The sequence below is a fragment of the Biomphalaria glabrata genome, chromosome 13 (genome assembly GCF_947242115.1).
Source record: "Biomphalaria glabrata chromosome 13, xgBioGlab47.1, whole genome shotgun sequence".
In the NCBI taxonomy this organism is placed as follows: domain Eukaryota; kingdom Metazoa; phylum Mollusca; class Gastropoda; family Planorbidae; genus Biomphalaria; species Biomphalaria glabrata.
Window position 1 is genome coordinate 34,520,871 of NC_074723.1, and position 14,802 is coordinate 34,535,672.

General features: G+C 35.7%; 1 protein-coding gene across 2 annotated transcripts in view; it reads right to left on the minus strand.

Moving 5' to 3' along the window:
* Nucleotides 1-14,802, minus strand: part of LOC106061491 (perlucin-like protein) — a 79,080-nt gene continuing 64,278 nt past the window's right edge. Inside the window, exons 1-6 of one of the 2 annotated variants that reach the window (XM_056009131.1) lie at nt 12,899-13,328; nt 11,763-11,847; nt 6,717-6,929; nt 4,701-4,886; nt 2,640-2,825; nt 1-232 (exon numbers count right to left, since the gene is read on the minus strand). In XM_056009131.1, coding sequence (XP_055865106.1) covers nt 108-232; nt 2,640-2,825; nt 4,701-4,886; nt 6,717-6,929; nt 11,763-11,811 — 759 coding nt within the window. In that variant the 5' untranslated portion in view covers nt 11,812-11,847; nt 12,899-13,328 and the 3' untranslated portion in view covers nt 1-107. Of the gene's footprint in view, nt 233-2,639; nt 2,826-4,700; nt 4,887-6,716; nt 6,930-11,762; nt 11,848-12,898; nt 13,329-14,802 lie in introns of those variants that run through there. The other variant, XM_056009132.1, reaches the window with a different exon arrangement.

The window sequence follows — 14,802 nt, forward strand, 5'->3', positions numbered from 1 at the left end:
TTTATTTTTGTAAATGTTTTTCTTTACATAGTTACAATTGGTTAGTACAATTTGAGGTCTCGCGTACACAATAGCATACGCGGGTTCATTTCAATCGGAGATTCCATTTAAGTGAAAGATGGAATCATTTCACACACATAGTTGAAACTGTCGTTACAATCCCAATCGTTGATTAATTGATGAGATGAAGAATAGTAGACACAGTCCTGGTTGCCATCATTGTTTGGTTGGTCTGGAAACGGAAGGAAATATGTGGAATTATGGGAAATATGTGGAATTATGGGAAATATGTGGAATTATGGGAAATATGTGGAATTATGGGAAATATGTGGAATTATGGGAAATATGTGGAATTATGGGAAATATGTGGAATTATGGGAAATATGTGGAATTATGGGAAATATGTGGAATTATGGGAAATTTGTGGAATTATGGGAAATATGTGGAATTATGGGAAATATGTGGAATTATGGGAAATATGAAAACGAGAAAGAAAAAAGGGAAATATTTTGTTAAAAAAAAGTAGAGTCTAGCCTTACAATTTGATTTATATATTTAACTCTTTCTCTTCTTATTGACGATGCCAACGTTGATTTGACCCCATCGAACTTAATTGATTTTTGGATTAAAAAACGTTAATTTGTGTAGTGTAAAGATAGCATGCCTAGCCGTATTATTTGATCCCAAATTTAACATTTTCTGATGACAAACAAAAAAAAGTTATTGAAGAATAAACATAACATGATTGTTGAATACAAATGTGCAAAATAAATAACGAAAATAAATACGGAGAGAAAGGGTTAAAGCATATTAATTGGTTGTGTGGTATGCGCTTCGACGTGTCGTCATGATGCTCCCGAGTTTGAAACCAGCCCGATGCCATCCCTTGCTGTCCTGCATGAGCTCAGGGATTAACTCTTTCTCTCCTAATTGACGATGCCAACATTCATTCGGCTTCTATTAAACTTCATTGATTTTTGGACTTATAAACTTTAATTTGTGTAGTGTAGAAAGAGCATGTATTCTCCTGTACTTCAGTACCAGATATAGCTTTTTCTGATGAGAAACAAAACCGTTATTGGGGTTTAATCCTAACAGGAGAGTGAAATACAAATAAGTAAAACGAATAATACAATCAGAACGAGAAAAATAATTACGGAGAGAAAGAGTTAATAGTAATTGGAGATTTTAAAAACTAAAACTTGGACACAGTTATCTGCTCTTTGTTTCCACTTTGAGGCTTACGTTTACATTCTCTTAGACAATAAAATTTTGTAGGCCTATTATAGAAAAAAAAAAGAGATAGCGAGAGACAGAAATATGGTGGCGATAAAATGGAACACCTAAGAAAATAATATTTAAAAAAAAGATAGTTATTGAATTAAATTAGAAAAATAAATAAAATGTCTTAGAGTGCATAGATTGACATTACTGTTGCCAAGTCAATAGTAAAAGTAATCTGTGTTACAAGCGAAGAGAATGAACAAATTGAATCTGCTGAGCTGAACAGCGCAATGAAATGATCTCGTTTAATAAAATATATGCATAATATTATTTGTGTTGTCGGTTCATGGAAAGGATACACCAGATGGATGCTAGCTAGACTAGCTGTCTGGAGCTAAAACCTTACAAAGGTTTAGCTAGACTAGCTGTCTGGAGCTAAAACCGTACAAAGGTTTAGCTAGACTAGCTGTCTGGAGCTAAAACCGTACAAAGGTTTAGTTAGACTAGCTGTCTGGAGCTAAAACCTTACAAATATTTAGTTAGACTAGCTGTCTGGAGCTAAAACCGTACAAAGGTTTAGTTGAACTAGCTGTCTGGAGTTAAAACCTTACAAATATTTAGTTAGACTAGCTGTCTGGAGCTAAAACCGTACAAAGGTTTAGTTAGACTAGCTGTCTGGAGCTAAAACCGTACAAAGGTTTAGTTGGACTAGCTGTCTGGAGTTAAAACCTTGCAAAGGTTTAGTTAGACTAGATTTCTGGAGCTAAAACCTTACAAAGGTTTAGTTAGACTAGCTGTCTGGAGCTAAAACCATACAAAGGTTTAGTTAGACTAGCTGTCTGGAGCTAAAACCTTACAAAGGTTTAGTTAGACTAGCTTTCTGGAGCTAAAACCGTACAAAGGTTTAGTTAGACGAGCTGTCTGGAGCTGAAACCTTACAAAGGTTTAGCTAGACTAGCTTTCTGGAGCTAAAACCTTACAAAGGTTTAGCTAGACTAGCTGTCTGGAGCTGAAACCTTACAAAGGTTTAGCTAGACTAGCTTTCTGGAGCTAAAACCTTACAAAGGTTTAGCTAGACTAGCTGTCTGGAGCTAAAACCTTACAAAGGTTTAGCTAGACTAGCTTTCTGGAGCTAAAACCTTACAAAGGTTTAGCTAGACTAGCTGTCTGGAGCTAAAAACTATCAAAATATTAGTAAGACTGTCTGGCGCTACAACCTGACAAACGCTAAATTGGACTAGCTGTCTGGTACTACAATCTAAAAAAAAAACAACATATGGGATAAATACCGAAAAAAGTATTTAAGAACAAAAGGGAATGTTCACACGTCCAATTAATGCGACTTAAGCCTATGTGGCTTTGAGAGCAACACACAGTAGAGATGTATTGTTAGCCAAGACTAACTAGAACATTACCTTGTTGCCAAATAGTCCAACTGACGTTTAAAATAGAATTGTCGTCCGACCATCTGAAGACATTTTCTTGTTGAATATCATCTAGCCCGATCCAAGGGTATAGACCTGCCGGGTACTCCTGTGCAGCGTCGGTCAATATGTCAAGTTTTTCTTTGACTCTTATCGTGTACATTGAGGCACCAAGTGCTTAAAAAAAAAGATATTCTTTCAAAGATTTTTAAAACAAATTGACTAATTACATAGATGATAAAAACAAGCTATACCCACCGGCTACGCCCGTCGATTTGTTTTGAGATTTGTTTAAAAAAAAAGCTTTAATTAGAAAATTGAAGCCTAGACTTTATGACGATTTCCTACACACATTCCTGGCCCATTAATTGTAGTATCCTTTATACTCATGCTTCGCTTCGTTGAAATACTTGCTAGGCTATGCACGTTGTTTATTGAGGGCGAAGCTCCTTTTATTATCATGTGTCTATCTCATCTTATCTTAGAAATTACAGACGTACTTCTTAGTAGAGTGAAAAGAAGTAGCCCCGAATATTTCCTGTTTGCTTGATCTACTTTAAAATTAGATTATTATTATAGCTTTATATAGCGCTACTTTCATGCTTATAGCATGCTCAGAGCGCTTTGGTCCAATCTCATTTGTGGACCGGTGGGGGGAGGGGGTATCTAGGAGTTGGTTTTCCGTGCTGCCTTTAGGCAGTCGGGTATCGAACCTCGAGCCCCCTTCTAGGTAGCCAAGACAAGCCAAGTTCAAGCGCACTTAGCATCTCGACCACGCTTGCCAGATATAAATACATGAAATAAAGAAAGCGTCATCTTAAAGTTTGTAGCCTGTACAGACATTTCCTTCAAAGGCATCATGTTCAAAAAGTTTGTGAGGACTTTTGGTAAAACACTAAGTCTCTAATCCGAAGATCTTGTTCAAATCCTAGTTAAAAGTAACATTTTGTCCTCTAGGACATTTTACGACATTGTACAATATATTACGACATTCAAGGACATTTTACGGCATTGTAACATGAGGATAGAAATACATGGATAAAAACAAAAAAGGTTTTAAAAGTTAATATATATATATTGTTACGATCTTGTCTACCAGGCCTTCTGCCAACACTACTTAACAACACAACAGCACATCTAAGACAAGAACTTGACAACAAGAGCTTCAAGTAACAAAGTGGTGGGGTTAATTACAAATACATCGACAGCCAATTCAACACAATTGGCTACATCAAATTCAAATGCTTTTATGAACTTAACAGAACTGCCTAACTAACACTACTAGTGTCTAGCTCGTACAGCTACATTCTCGAAGACTCAAAGGTACCACACAGTCCTTACTGCTTTGCTGTACTGGACTCAACTGTCCTTTTTAACACACTGTCGCTAGTCCGTGAAGGCTCTCGATCACATGACCACAACATGGTTCATATTTGCATGAACTAGCAGTAATGTCCCTTGTCTATCGACAGCCGTTGACCCGTTGACCTGTGTGATTGGCCTGAGTCGTGTGTATCAGTAGGCCGCCACTGGAGTTACTACAATATATATATATATATATATAATTGTATGTATGCTAGCTAGATCGCTCCTCAAGGCACGAAGCCCTGTATCTTGGTTTCTCTAGCTATTAGATAAGAAGAATAGCCAGAGACAAAGATATCTCTAAATACAAACTCCGAGTTCAATGAAATAGTAAGTCGCCCTTTCAGACCTTGCAGATGATGTGTAGGTCATCTGTTTCTTTGGCCAACGGTTAACGAGCAGGTTTTCATGTGGCCAGCACAACGACCAATCGCCTAAAGTCAGGTCCCATTAGAATCGGATAAACTCTGGGGGCCCTAAAAATCCCGAAATTCAAAATCCCTGACTTCACACCAAGATTCGAACCCAGGACCCCAGGTTCGGAAACCAAGCGCTTAACCACTCAGCCAGAGTGTGCTTATCTTCAACCTCAAATGAGGAGATTATATTGAATAATATTGAATGTATTGTGTATGTTATGCATAGATACAAGTGTGTGACGTATACACTAAATAATGCTTCTTGTACCTCTGCATTTTTCTGTAGCATTTTGGTAGCTGAGTGAATCGTTAGATATCCACAAGCATGAACTGAAAGTGACACTGGACCTGACTGTAAAGTTGACTTGAGTGTTGTCACAAAAAGTTCCAGGAACGTAGTAGAATGTCCCTCTCATTGAGTCGCCTAGATTCTCGGAGAGAACGAGGAACGATCCTGCATGTTATATAAAAGTAATGTAACTGATTAACTAAATAAAGAAAATTTAAATGCCAAAAAAAAACTAATTACAAATTCAGACCAATAGTCAACAGGGGGAGGGCATCAGCATTGGATGTCAAATGCTGACAAGGGTTAGTAGTTTTAAATACCTCCTTGCTATCGTCTCAGACGAGGGAACCAGATGAGGGAACCAGATGAGGAAACCAAACCTGAACTACTGGCCCGAATTGCGCTTTCCACAGAAGCACTAGCAAAACCGCTCCCTGATCAAAAGTACACACATCGATCAATAAACTTAATATAATATGGAAGAAAAAAAGGCACAGAAATCAGACTGATGCGCTCCCTGGTCATGGCCACATTCTTATATGCTCGTGAGTCTTGGACGCTGACTGCAGAGCTAGAGAGGAGGATCGTAGCAATGGAATTGAGATGCTACTGAAGCATCTTGGGTATCACATTTAAAGACTGATTCACAAACGAAGAGAATAGAGACTTGATTAGAAACAGTCTATTTCACCAGCAATATAACGTTCCAGGTGGATAAATCCATGTTTCGCGCATTGCATGACACTTCTCTACACAGCCACCCCAATACTTCGCTGCCCTTCAAGCTTTAAATCAGTCAGCGCCGGCTTTAGGCATACACAAACTAGGCAGCCGCCAAGGGCCTCCGATTGGTTTGGGCCTGGCATAGAAAAAATGTCAAAAGATGGATGAAATGTTGATTCATACGCAAGGTGGTGACAAGTGGACTCTGTTGTTCCATGTCTACTAGCCTAACTCTAAGTCTCTACCATAATTCAAGGTGTATTCACGAATATTTAGATCTACTTGTTAGATTACATATGTTAGAGGAACTTTGTTGCTTCTTTTTGGTGAAAGGTTTAAACATTTTTTCTAATCTAGTGATCATGATTCGTCCACGAACGATATTTTCACTTGTGGACTATTTCTATATGACTTTGATTAACTTAATTGTTGATTTCAAAATAGTTTCAGGATAGCTTTCAATTAATTACATATTTTTGGGTCTTAATTTTTTGTTTTTCTACTTCATTTAGGGTTAACCTTGGTTTACGAAGGTCATTCACCCTAACTGCACTAGATCTATATCAATTTGACTAACCTATTTGTTGATTTAAAATAGTTACATCATTACATTACATATTTTTGGTCTTAATTTTTTGTTTTTCTATTACCTCCGGAGCCATCCCATTCACTTCGCCTAGGCCAGGGGTTCTCAACTTGTGGGTCGCGACCCCCTTAGGGGTCGATTGACGATTTGCCAGGGGTCGCCAAAGACCATTGAAAAAATGGATTACTCTTCTATTGTGTGTGTGCGGTCGCGGCCGAGTGGGGGATTGTAAAAAAGAGCATAAAAGGTTGAGAACCGCTGGCCTAGGCCATCCAATTAACTAAGGCCGGCCCTGAATCCGTCAACTTGTGACGCGTGATCCAGAAGCATGTGCTACGAGACAGAATAAACGCAGATCAGTGAGCAATGTAGCGGTAATAGAAACTTAGATACCGTAAAAACAAAATAAACAAATCACAGAAACAAGGTAGCCCGGATATCTGACTTTTCGGACGACTGGCGTCCGGATAAATAACATTCTACTGTAGTTGAAAACTGGAGGACCTTAATTTCCAACAAATGTGTCATGGGCTCCATTATTAGGAAAACACGCTATGGGTCCATAGAACCGATAGTATACGACTTACTCCCTATGGGCAAAATATTTTATGGGCCGGTTAGTAAAGCCCCAAGGACCGGATATGATACACGGGCCATAGTTTGGACACCACTGATGTTAGATTTACCTAGAGTGCAGGTTTTTGTTGTTGAGTCATACAAGAAGCTGTAACACGTAGACTCACGGCTGATACACTCAATAGCACAGGAGACGACGGATGAAGCTGTTGAGGCCCCGGCCTCAGCGCCGACATCTGAAAGTTGAACTTTGACACTGACAGACTTGAATTCTTTAAATGTATTTGTTCTCACTCTAGCAGATAGTGGATAAAGATGTGAGCCTTTGATTGAAAGAAGTTTTGAAATATAATCAAATATAAGGAAGCAAATAAGATCTATTTTTATAAAATATAGTGTTAATATAATTTTGAAATTCAAATTTAGATATCAAAATAAAATATTGTGTTTATTATTGTCTTTATCTGCATATCGCCGGGTTTCGAAAGAGACTCTCTGAACACACAGCGGGACACACAGCGGGACACACAGCGGGACACACAGCGAGACACACAGCGGGACACACAGCGGGACACACACAGCCGGACATACAGCGGGACACACAGCGGGACACACAGCGGGAAACACAGTGGGACACACAGCGGGACACACAGCGGGACACACAGCGGGACACACAGCGGGACACACAGCGGGACACACATTTAAGACTAACAGGAAAACAAATGCCGAATACAAATGAAAAAACTAAATAATTTGTTTATCAAGAGATAATGTAAAAATATCGCCCACTCACAACTGGCATGAATTGTAATGATTAAATAAATATGTCTCTCTAAGACTTAGAGACGCACTTGGAAACTATCATAAAATGTGTAAACTTACTATACGCTACACCGCTACACGATATAATAACTTACTAATGCAAAACAAAAACAACAAATTACTAATAAATAAACCATAAAGACCAAAAGTGAAAATGAAAATCTTATTCCATATCATGACACAAAATTTACAGTTCTTTTTTTCCAATTGCCACTCTTACATTATAAATGTGTTATAGTGTGTGTTTGTGTGTGTCTATGGTGACGCTGAGAAGAAGCTAGCGATTGGTTGGTGGCTTTGTAGTGTGAATGGTGCAAGATTGGCGGCAATGACGTAAGCTGTCTTGGGTACGGCACACCACTCCAGAATGCTAGAGTGAAAAGACGTGTTTAGTAATGAGTTAAATTTTGTTCAAAATACTATTTTATATTTTTACTAAAGTCTACTACATTTATTTCATTTTATCTCGAGTTAAATTCGTCTCTATTGTAATTTAAAGTTATGTTTGCATTGCTCACAAATAATTGATTAAAGTTATTTAAAGTTTTACAAGTTAAAATACAAGTTTAGTTGTCTACCAGCAGTTTGGGTGCTACAATTCAACTACCTGCAACAACAACATGAAAACCAATCACCTTTATATTTGCTCTAATTTAGCCGAACGGAGTGGGATCGAACCCCAAATTTGTGTCATGGAACTTTTTAAATTTAAAAGATACAATTATCAAAGTTTAGATTCTTAAAACTTCCCGCCATTTTCATGTGGCATAATGGGGAGTTAACTATTAACATAATGTAGAGTTAACTATTAACATATTGAGGAGTTAACTATTAACATAATGGGCAGTTAACTATTAACATATTGAGGAGTTAACTATTAACATAATAGGGAGTTAACTATTAACATAATGGGGAGTTACCTATTAACATAATGGGGAGTTAAATATTAACATAATGGGGAGTTAACTATTAACATATTGAGGAGTTAACTATTAACATAATGGGGAGTTAACTATTAACGTAATGGGGAGTTACCTATTAACATAATGGGGAGTTAACTTTTAACATAATGGGGAGTTAACATTTAACATAATGGGGAGTTACCTATTAACATAATGGGGAGTTAAATATTAACATAAAGGGGAGTAAATTATTAACATGATGGGGAGTTAACTATTAACTTAATGGGGAGTTACCTATTGACATATTGGGGAGTTAACTATTAACATAATGGGGAGTTAACTATTAACATAATGGGGAGCTAACTATTAATATAATGGGGAGTTAACTATTAATATAATGGAGAGTTAACTATTAACATAATGGGGAGTTACCTATTAACATAATGGGGAGTTAAATATTAACATAATGGGGAGTTAACTATTAACATAATGGGGAGCTAACTATTAATATAATGGGGAGTTACCTATTAACATAATGGAGAGTTAACTATTAACATAATGGGGAGCTAACTATTAATATAATGGGGAGTTACCTATTAACATAATGGAGAGCTAACTATTAACATAATGGGGAGCTAACTATTAATATAATGGGGAGTTACCTATTAATATAATGGGGAGTTACCTATTAATATAATGGGGAGTTACCTATTAATATAATGGGGAGTTACCTATTAATATAATGGGGAGTTACCTATTAATATAATGGGGAGTTACCTATTAATATAATGGGGAGTTAACTATTAACATAATGGGGAGCTAACTATTAATATAATGGGGAGTTACCTATTAATATAATGGGGAGTTACCTATTAACATAATGGAGAGTTAACTATTAACATAATGGGGAGCTAACTATTAATATAATGGGGAGTTACCTATTAATATAATGGAGAGCTAACTATTAACATAATGGGGAGCTAACTATTAATATAATGGGGAGTTACCTATTAACATAATGGAGAGCTAACTATTAACATAATGGGGAGTTACCTATTAACATAATGGGGAGTTACCTATTAATATAATGGGGAGTTACCTATTAATATAATGGGGAGTTACCTATTAATATAATGGGGAGTTACCTATTAATATAATGGGGAGTTAACTATTAACATAATGGGGAGCTAACTATTAATATAATGGGGAGTTACCTATTAATATAATGGGGAGTTACCTATTAACATAATGGAGAGTTAACTATTAACATAATGGGGAGCTAACTATTAATATAATGGGGAGTTACCTATTAATATAATGGGGAGTTACCTATTAATATAATGGGGAGTTACCTATTAATATAATGGGGAGTTAACTATTAACATAATGGGGAGCTAACTATTAATATAATGGGGAGTTACCTATTAATATAATGGGGAGTTACCTATTAACATAATGGAGAGTTAACTATTAACATAATGGGGAGCTAACTATTAATATAATGGGGAGTTACCTATTAATATAATGGAGAGCTAACTATTAACATAATGGGGAGCTAACTATTAATATAATGGGGAGTTACCTATTAACATAATGGAGAGCTAACTATTAACATAATGGGGAGTTACCTATTAACATAATGGGGAGTTACCTATTAATATAATGGGGAGTTACCTATTAATATAATGGGGAGTTACCTATTAATATAATGGGGAGTTACCTATTAATATAATGGGGAGTTAACTATTAACATAATGGGGAGCTAACTATTAATATAATGGGGAGTTACCTATTAATATAATGGGGAGTTACCTATTAACATAATGGAGAGTTAACTATTAACATAATGGGGAGCTAACTATTAATATAATGGGGAGTTACCTATTAATATAATGGAGAGCTAACTATTAACATAATGGGGAGCTAACTATTAATATAATGGGGAGTTACCTATTAATATAATGGAGAGTTAACTATTAACATAATGGGGAGCTAACTATTAATATAATGGGGAGTTACCTATTAACATAATGGAGAGCTAACTATTAACATAATGGGGAGCTAACTATTAATATAATGGGGAGTTACCTATTAATATAATGGAGAGTTAACTATTAACATAATGGGGAGCTAACTATTAATATAATGGGGAGTTACCTATTAACATAATGGAGAGCTAACTATTAACATAATGGGGAGCTAACTATTAATATAATGGGGAGTTACCTATTAATATAATGGGGAGTTACCTATTAATATAATGGGGAGTTACCTATTAATATAATGGGGAGTTAACTATTAACATAATGGGGAGCTAACTATTAATATAATGGGGAGTTACCTATTAATATAATGGGGAGTTACCTATTAACATAATGGAGAGCTAACTATTAACATAATGGGGAGCTAACTATTAATATAATGGGGAGTTACCTATTAATATAATGGGGAGTTACCTATTAATATAATGGGGAGTTACCTATTAATATAATGGGGAGTTAACTATTAACATAATGGGGAGCTAACTATTAATATAATGGGGAGCTAACTATTAATATAATGGAGAGTTAACTATTAACATAATGGGGAGCTAACTATTAACATAATGGGGAGCTAACTATTAATATAATGGGGAGTTACCTATTAATATAATGGGGAGTTACCTATTAATATAATGGAGAGTTACCTATTAATATAATGGAGAGTTAACTATTAACATAATGGGGAGCTAACTATTAATATAATGGAGAGCTAACTATTAACATAATGGGGAGCTAACTATTAATATAATGGGGAGTTACCTATTAATATAATGGAGAGTTAACTATTAACATAATGGAGAGCTAACTATTAACATAATGGGGAGCTAACTATTAATATAATGGGGAGTTACCTATTAATATAATGGGGAGTTAACTATTAATATAATGGGGAGCTAACTATTAATATAATGGGGAGTTACCTATTAATATAATGGGGAGTTACCTATTAATATAATGGGGAGTTACCTATTAATATAATGGAGAGTTAACTATTAACATAATGGGGAGTTACCTATTAATATAATGGGGAGTTAACTATTAACATAATGGGGAGCTAACTATTAATATAATGGGGAGTTACCTATTAATATAATGGGGAGTTACCTATTAATATAATGGGGAGTTACCTATTAATATAATGGGGAGTTAACTATTAACATAATGGGGAGCTAACTATTAATATAATGGGGAGTTACCTATTAATATAATGGGGAGTTACCTATTAATATAATGGGGAGTTACCTATTAATATAATGGAGAGTTAACTATTAACGTAATGGGGAGTAGAGCAAGTGGCCACGAAACAAATATTTCATAGCCTTATAAGGGACATTACTCCTGTCTTCACAATGACTCCACATCGGCAAACTCCCCATTATGTCAAGCTTACCTGAAATCAAAGAACAAAACACAAAGCACCCAATAGAAGAACTGAACATGTTTTGAACAGACTTCTGAACATCTAAACATGAACTCTGAAACATAAAGAAAGTCCCTTGCATTTAGAACTATAAAAAAAAAAGCTTATATTAAGTGTAACTCTATCCATACAATTGGGTAATTTTAAATCTAGACTAACAATAATAAATATGTTCGATTAAAACATTTTTACCAAATTTTTTTTAGCGCCATTTCATGCTTTTAGCTTTCTCAGTGCACTTTGATCCTATCACGTATCTGGACCAGCTGGGGACATAATGGGGGGTGGGGGGAAGAATAGAGTATCTGTGTCAATGTTACCGTGATCGGTTTTTAAATGCATTTTTTAAAAAGCTCGAACTCTAAGGCTCAGGCATGAGGCGCCCTGACCGCACTTCCCCGTGGTGGAGGCTGTCCAGGCCTGAGCAAGCTATTATAGCGCAGTGCAGGACAGGCCATTGTCCTGTTGGCTCATATTTCTCGCGGCTATGGCCAAATTTTGATTCATGGTGCCCCCGCTGCGGGGAAGAAGAGGAAACCGTGCCTCATATTCTGTTTGACTGCCCCAGACTTGCTGATCTCCGTCTCGACTGGTCTGGGAAACCCAAAATTCTCGACCTGTATGGTGACATTCATGCACTACGCAAGACAGCAGGGTTTCAGTCCAGGGCTTTTGCAAGAGAGGATTTGAGCCTCTCAAGCCCTCACTCAAATGGAGTTTGGTGATGTTGATGAAGGCTCAAGCGTCCTCAAGGGAACTAATTCAACTTATATCACCATATTTGTCAAGTACAGTTTCTTTACCTTGTTCAATACCAAACAAAATATTTAATTACCAATAGTTTAATGAACTTATTTGGTTAATTATTTTTTATATTCTTGTTTTGACAGATAAAACAAATAATTGTGCCAAATTTTGACTTCCCCCGGAATTGGGTGTGGGGGAAATATCGTGTGTCAATTTTAAACAGACAGTCAATAAACTTTGTAAAAATTGAATAATTTCACTATAAATATATATTTGTGAAGGTTAGGTTACCAGAAATAGTCGCAAACATTAAAGATATTTTAAAAAAAAAAAAAAAAACTTTTTGAAAGTATACTTACCTTAAAGATCTTTAACCTAATTTACATTCCTAAATGCGAATAGTCACAATTTTGAATATTTATTATTATCAGTGAACCACACTATATTATCTAATGATCTATATTACTAAAAAAAACATAAAAAATAATCATATGTATAATCAGACATCTCTATGTATAAGAATGCTGGGTAGTTTCTTTAATTTGTGTTCTTTTTCTTAATCTTTTGAACCGAAAAGATGGCTCTATTTTAAGAATCGTCCTACATTAATTATGAAATACTTGTAACCATATCTTTCGTAACAGATTCTTTTATATCTTAGATGCATTAATATGTCTGGACATGGAGCGCTTCCTCCTGACTACATGTTTCTACAGGCTCACAGCTATGCAGGAGAAATATCTTCGCAAATAACCAAGAATACCACACTGGAAATAACACAGAATAGCTAAAAGGTTATTGATCTCTGCTACCAATAGCATGTTCTGAAATATAAAAATACCTGGAGATGGAAATAGTGACCGTGAATAAAAAGGATATTAAATATGTATTTCTAAATGTATTTCAATCAAACATAGCTGTCATTGTTTTATTCTATGCGTGATGAGGTAGAAACAATATTGATTACGACAGTTAAAATATTGACAAGAACAGTTAAAATATTGACGAGAACAATAAGTTTATTTATAGGACACAAAAAGAAAACAGGCATTCAACAGAAGGAGATGATTGTGTTCTACGGATATTTCATTGAATATATTCTCAACAATGAATTGCTTTAAGATGGCCAAGTGATAAAGCGCCCAGCTTCTTACTTCGAAATATGCACGGCATCATTGACTCATTGGCCATTGCGGTGGCCTTATTAACTGTCGGCCCTCATCATCACATACAATATGAGTGACGGCTTGAGGTAAATAAGATGAACCGTAAATGAGATGAACCGTAAATAAGATGAACCGTAAATAAGATGAACCGTAAATAAGATGAACCGTAAATAAGATGAACCGTAAATAAGATGAACCGTAAATAAGATGAACTTTTTCTCAAAAAATGTGTAAAGAAAACTAATGTTTTCCATAGTGATAACTAGATCCTCAGGATTGCAAAGACATTCCTTCAGAAAACATTACCAGAAAGAAAAGGAGAATAGGTAGACAGAGAAAGCATTGGAAGACAACATAAGAGAATGGATGGGCCTGTCGCTGAAAGAGATTTAGTCTCAAGGCAAAAAGAGAAGAATGGAGAAATACGGTCGACAGATCATGTGTTGTGCCCTAACGGTTCAACAGACTAAGGGATGTGTGAAGGTGACCCGTGTTTATGAAGTCGCCGACTGCTTAACGTCAGAACGTCACAGAGAAAACAGAAACATGAATGGAGAGAAATATTGCTTCTTTCTATATTAGTGTGTACGTCAGAACGTCACAGAGAAACGCAAACCGTGAGAAACAGTGATGTGTGCTTGTTTCTACATTCGTGTGTATGCGTTTGTATGTCTTCTACTCTGCATAATATATATCATATACTTAACCCCCTCCATATCTCTGTAGCATTCTGGTAGTCCAGATATATGAGCATAAATCTGAACAAATTAAGGAACAACTAAAAAAAATAATTTAATTGATAAAATAAAGAAATAAAGAAAATATTTACTCTTCAAGAGATATCAATGAAATCTACAACATAAGTTTAAACAAAATATTTTGTGTGAAAAAATTAATCATGAACTATAAAAACATATCAAATGTAAATAAAAATACTTTTAAAAAAAAAACATCTGAATTATTGTAATATATATGTAGGGCACGGCTGGGGCTGAGTATCCACGGGAAATTTTGCATTCCTCAATGATCTTCGGACTCGACCACGGTAGCCTTATTATTATTATAATCCACACACATTTTAAAGACCTCGCAAATAA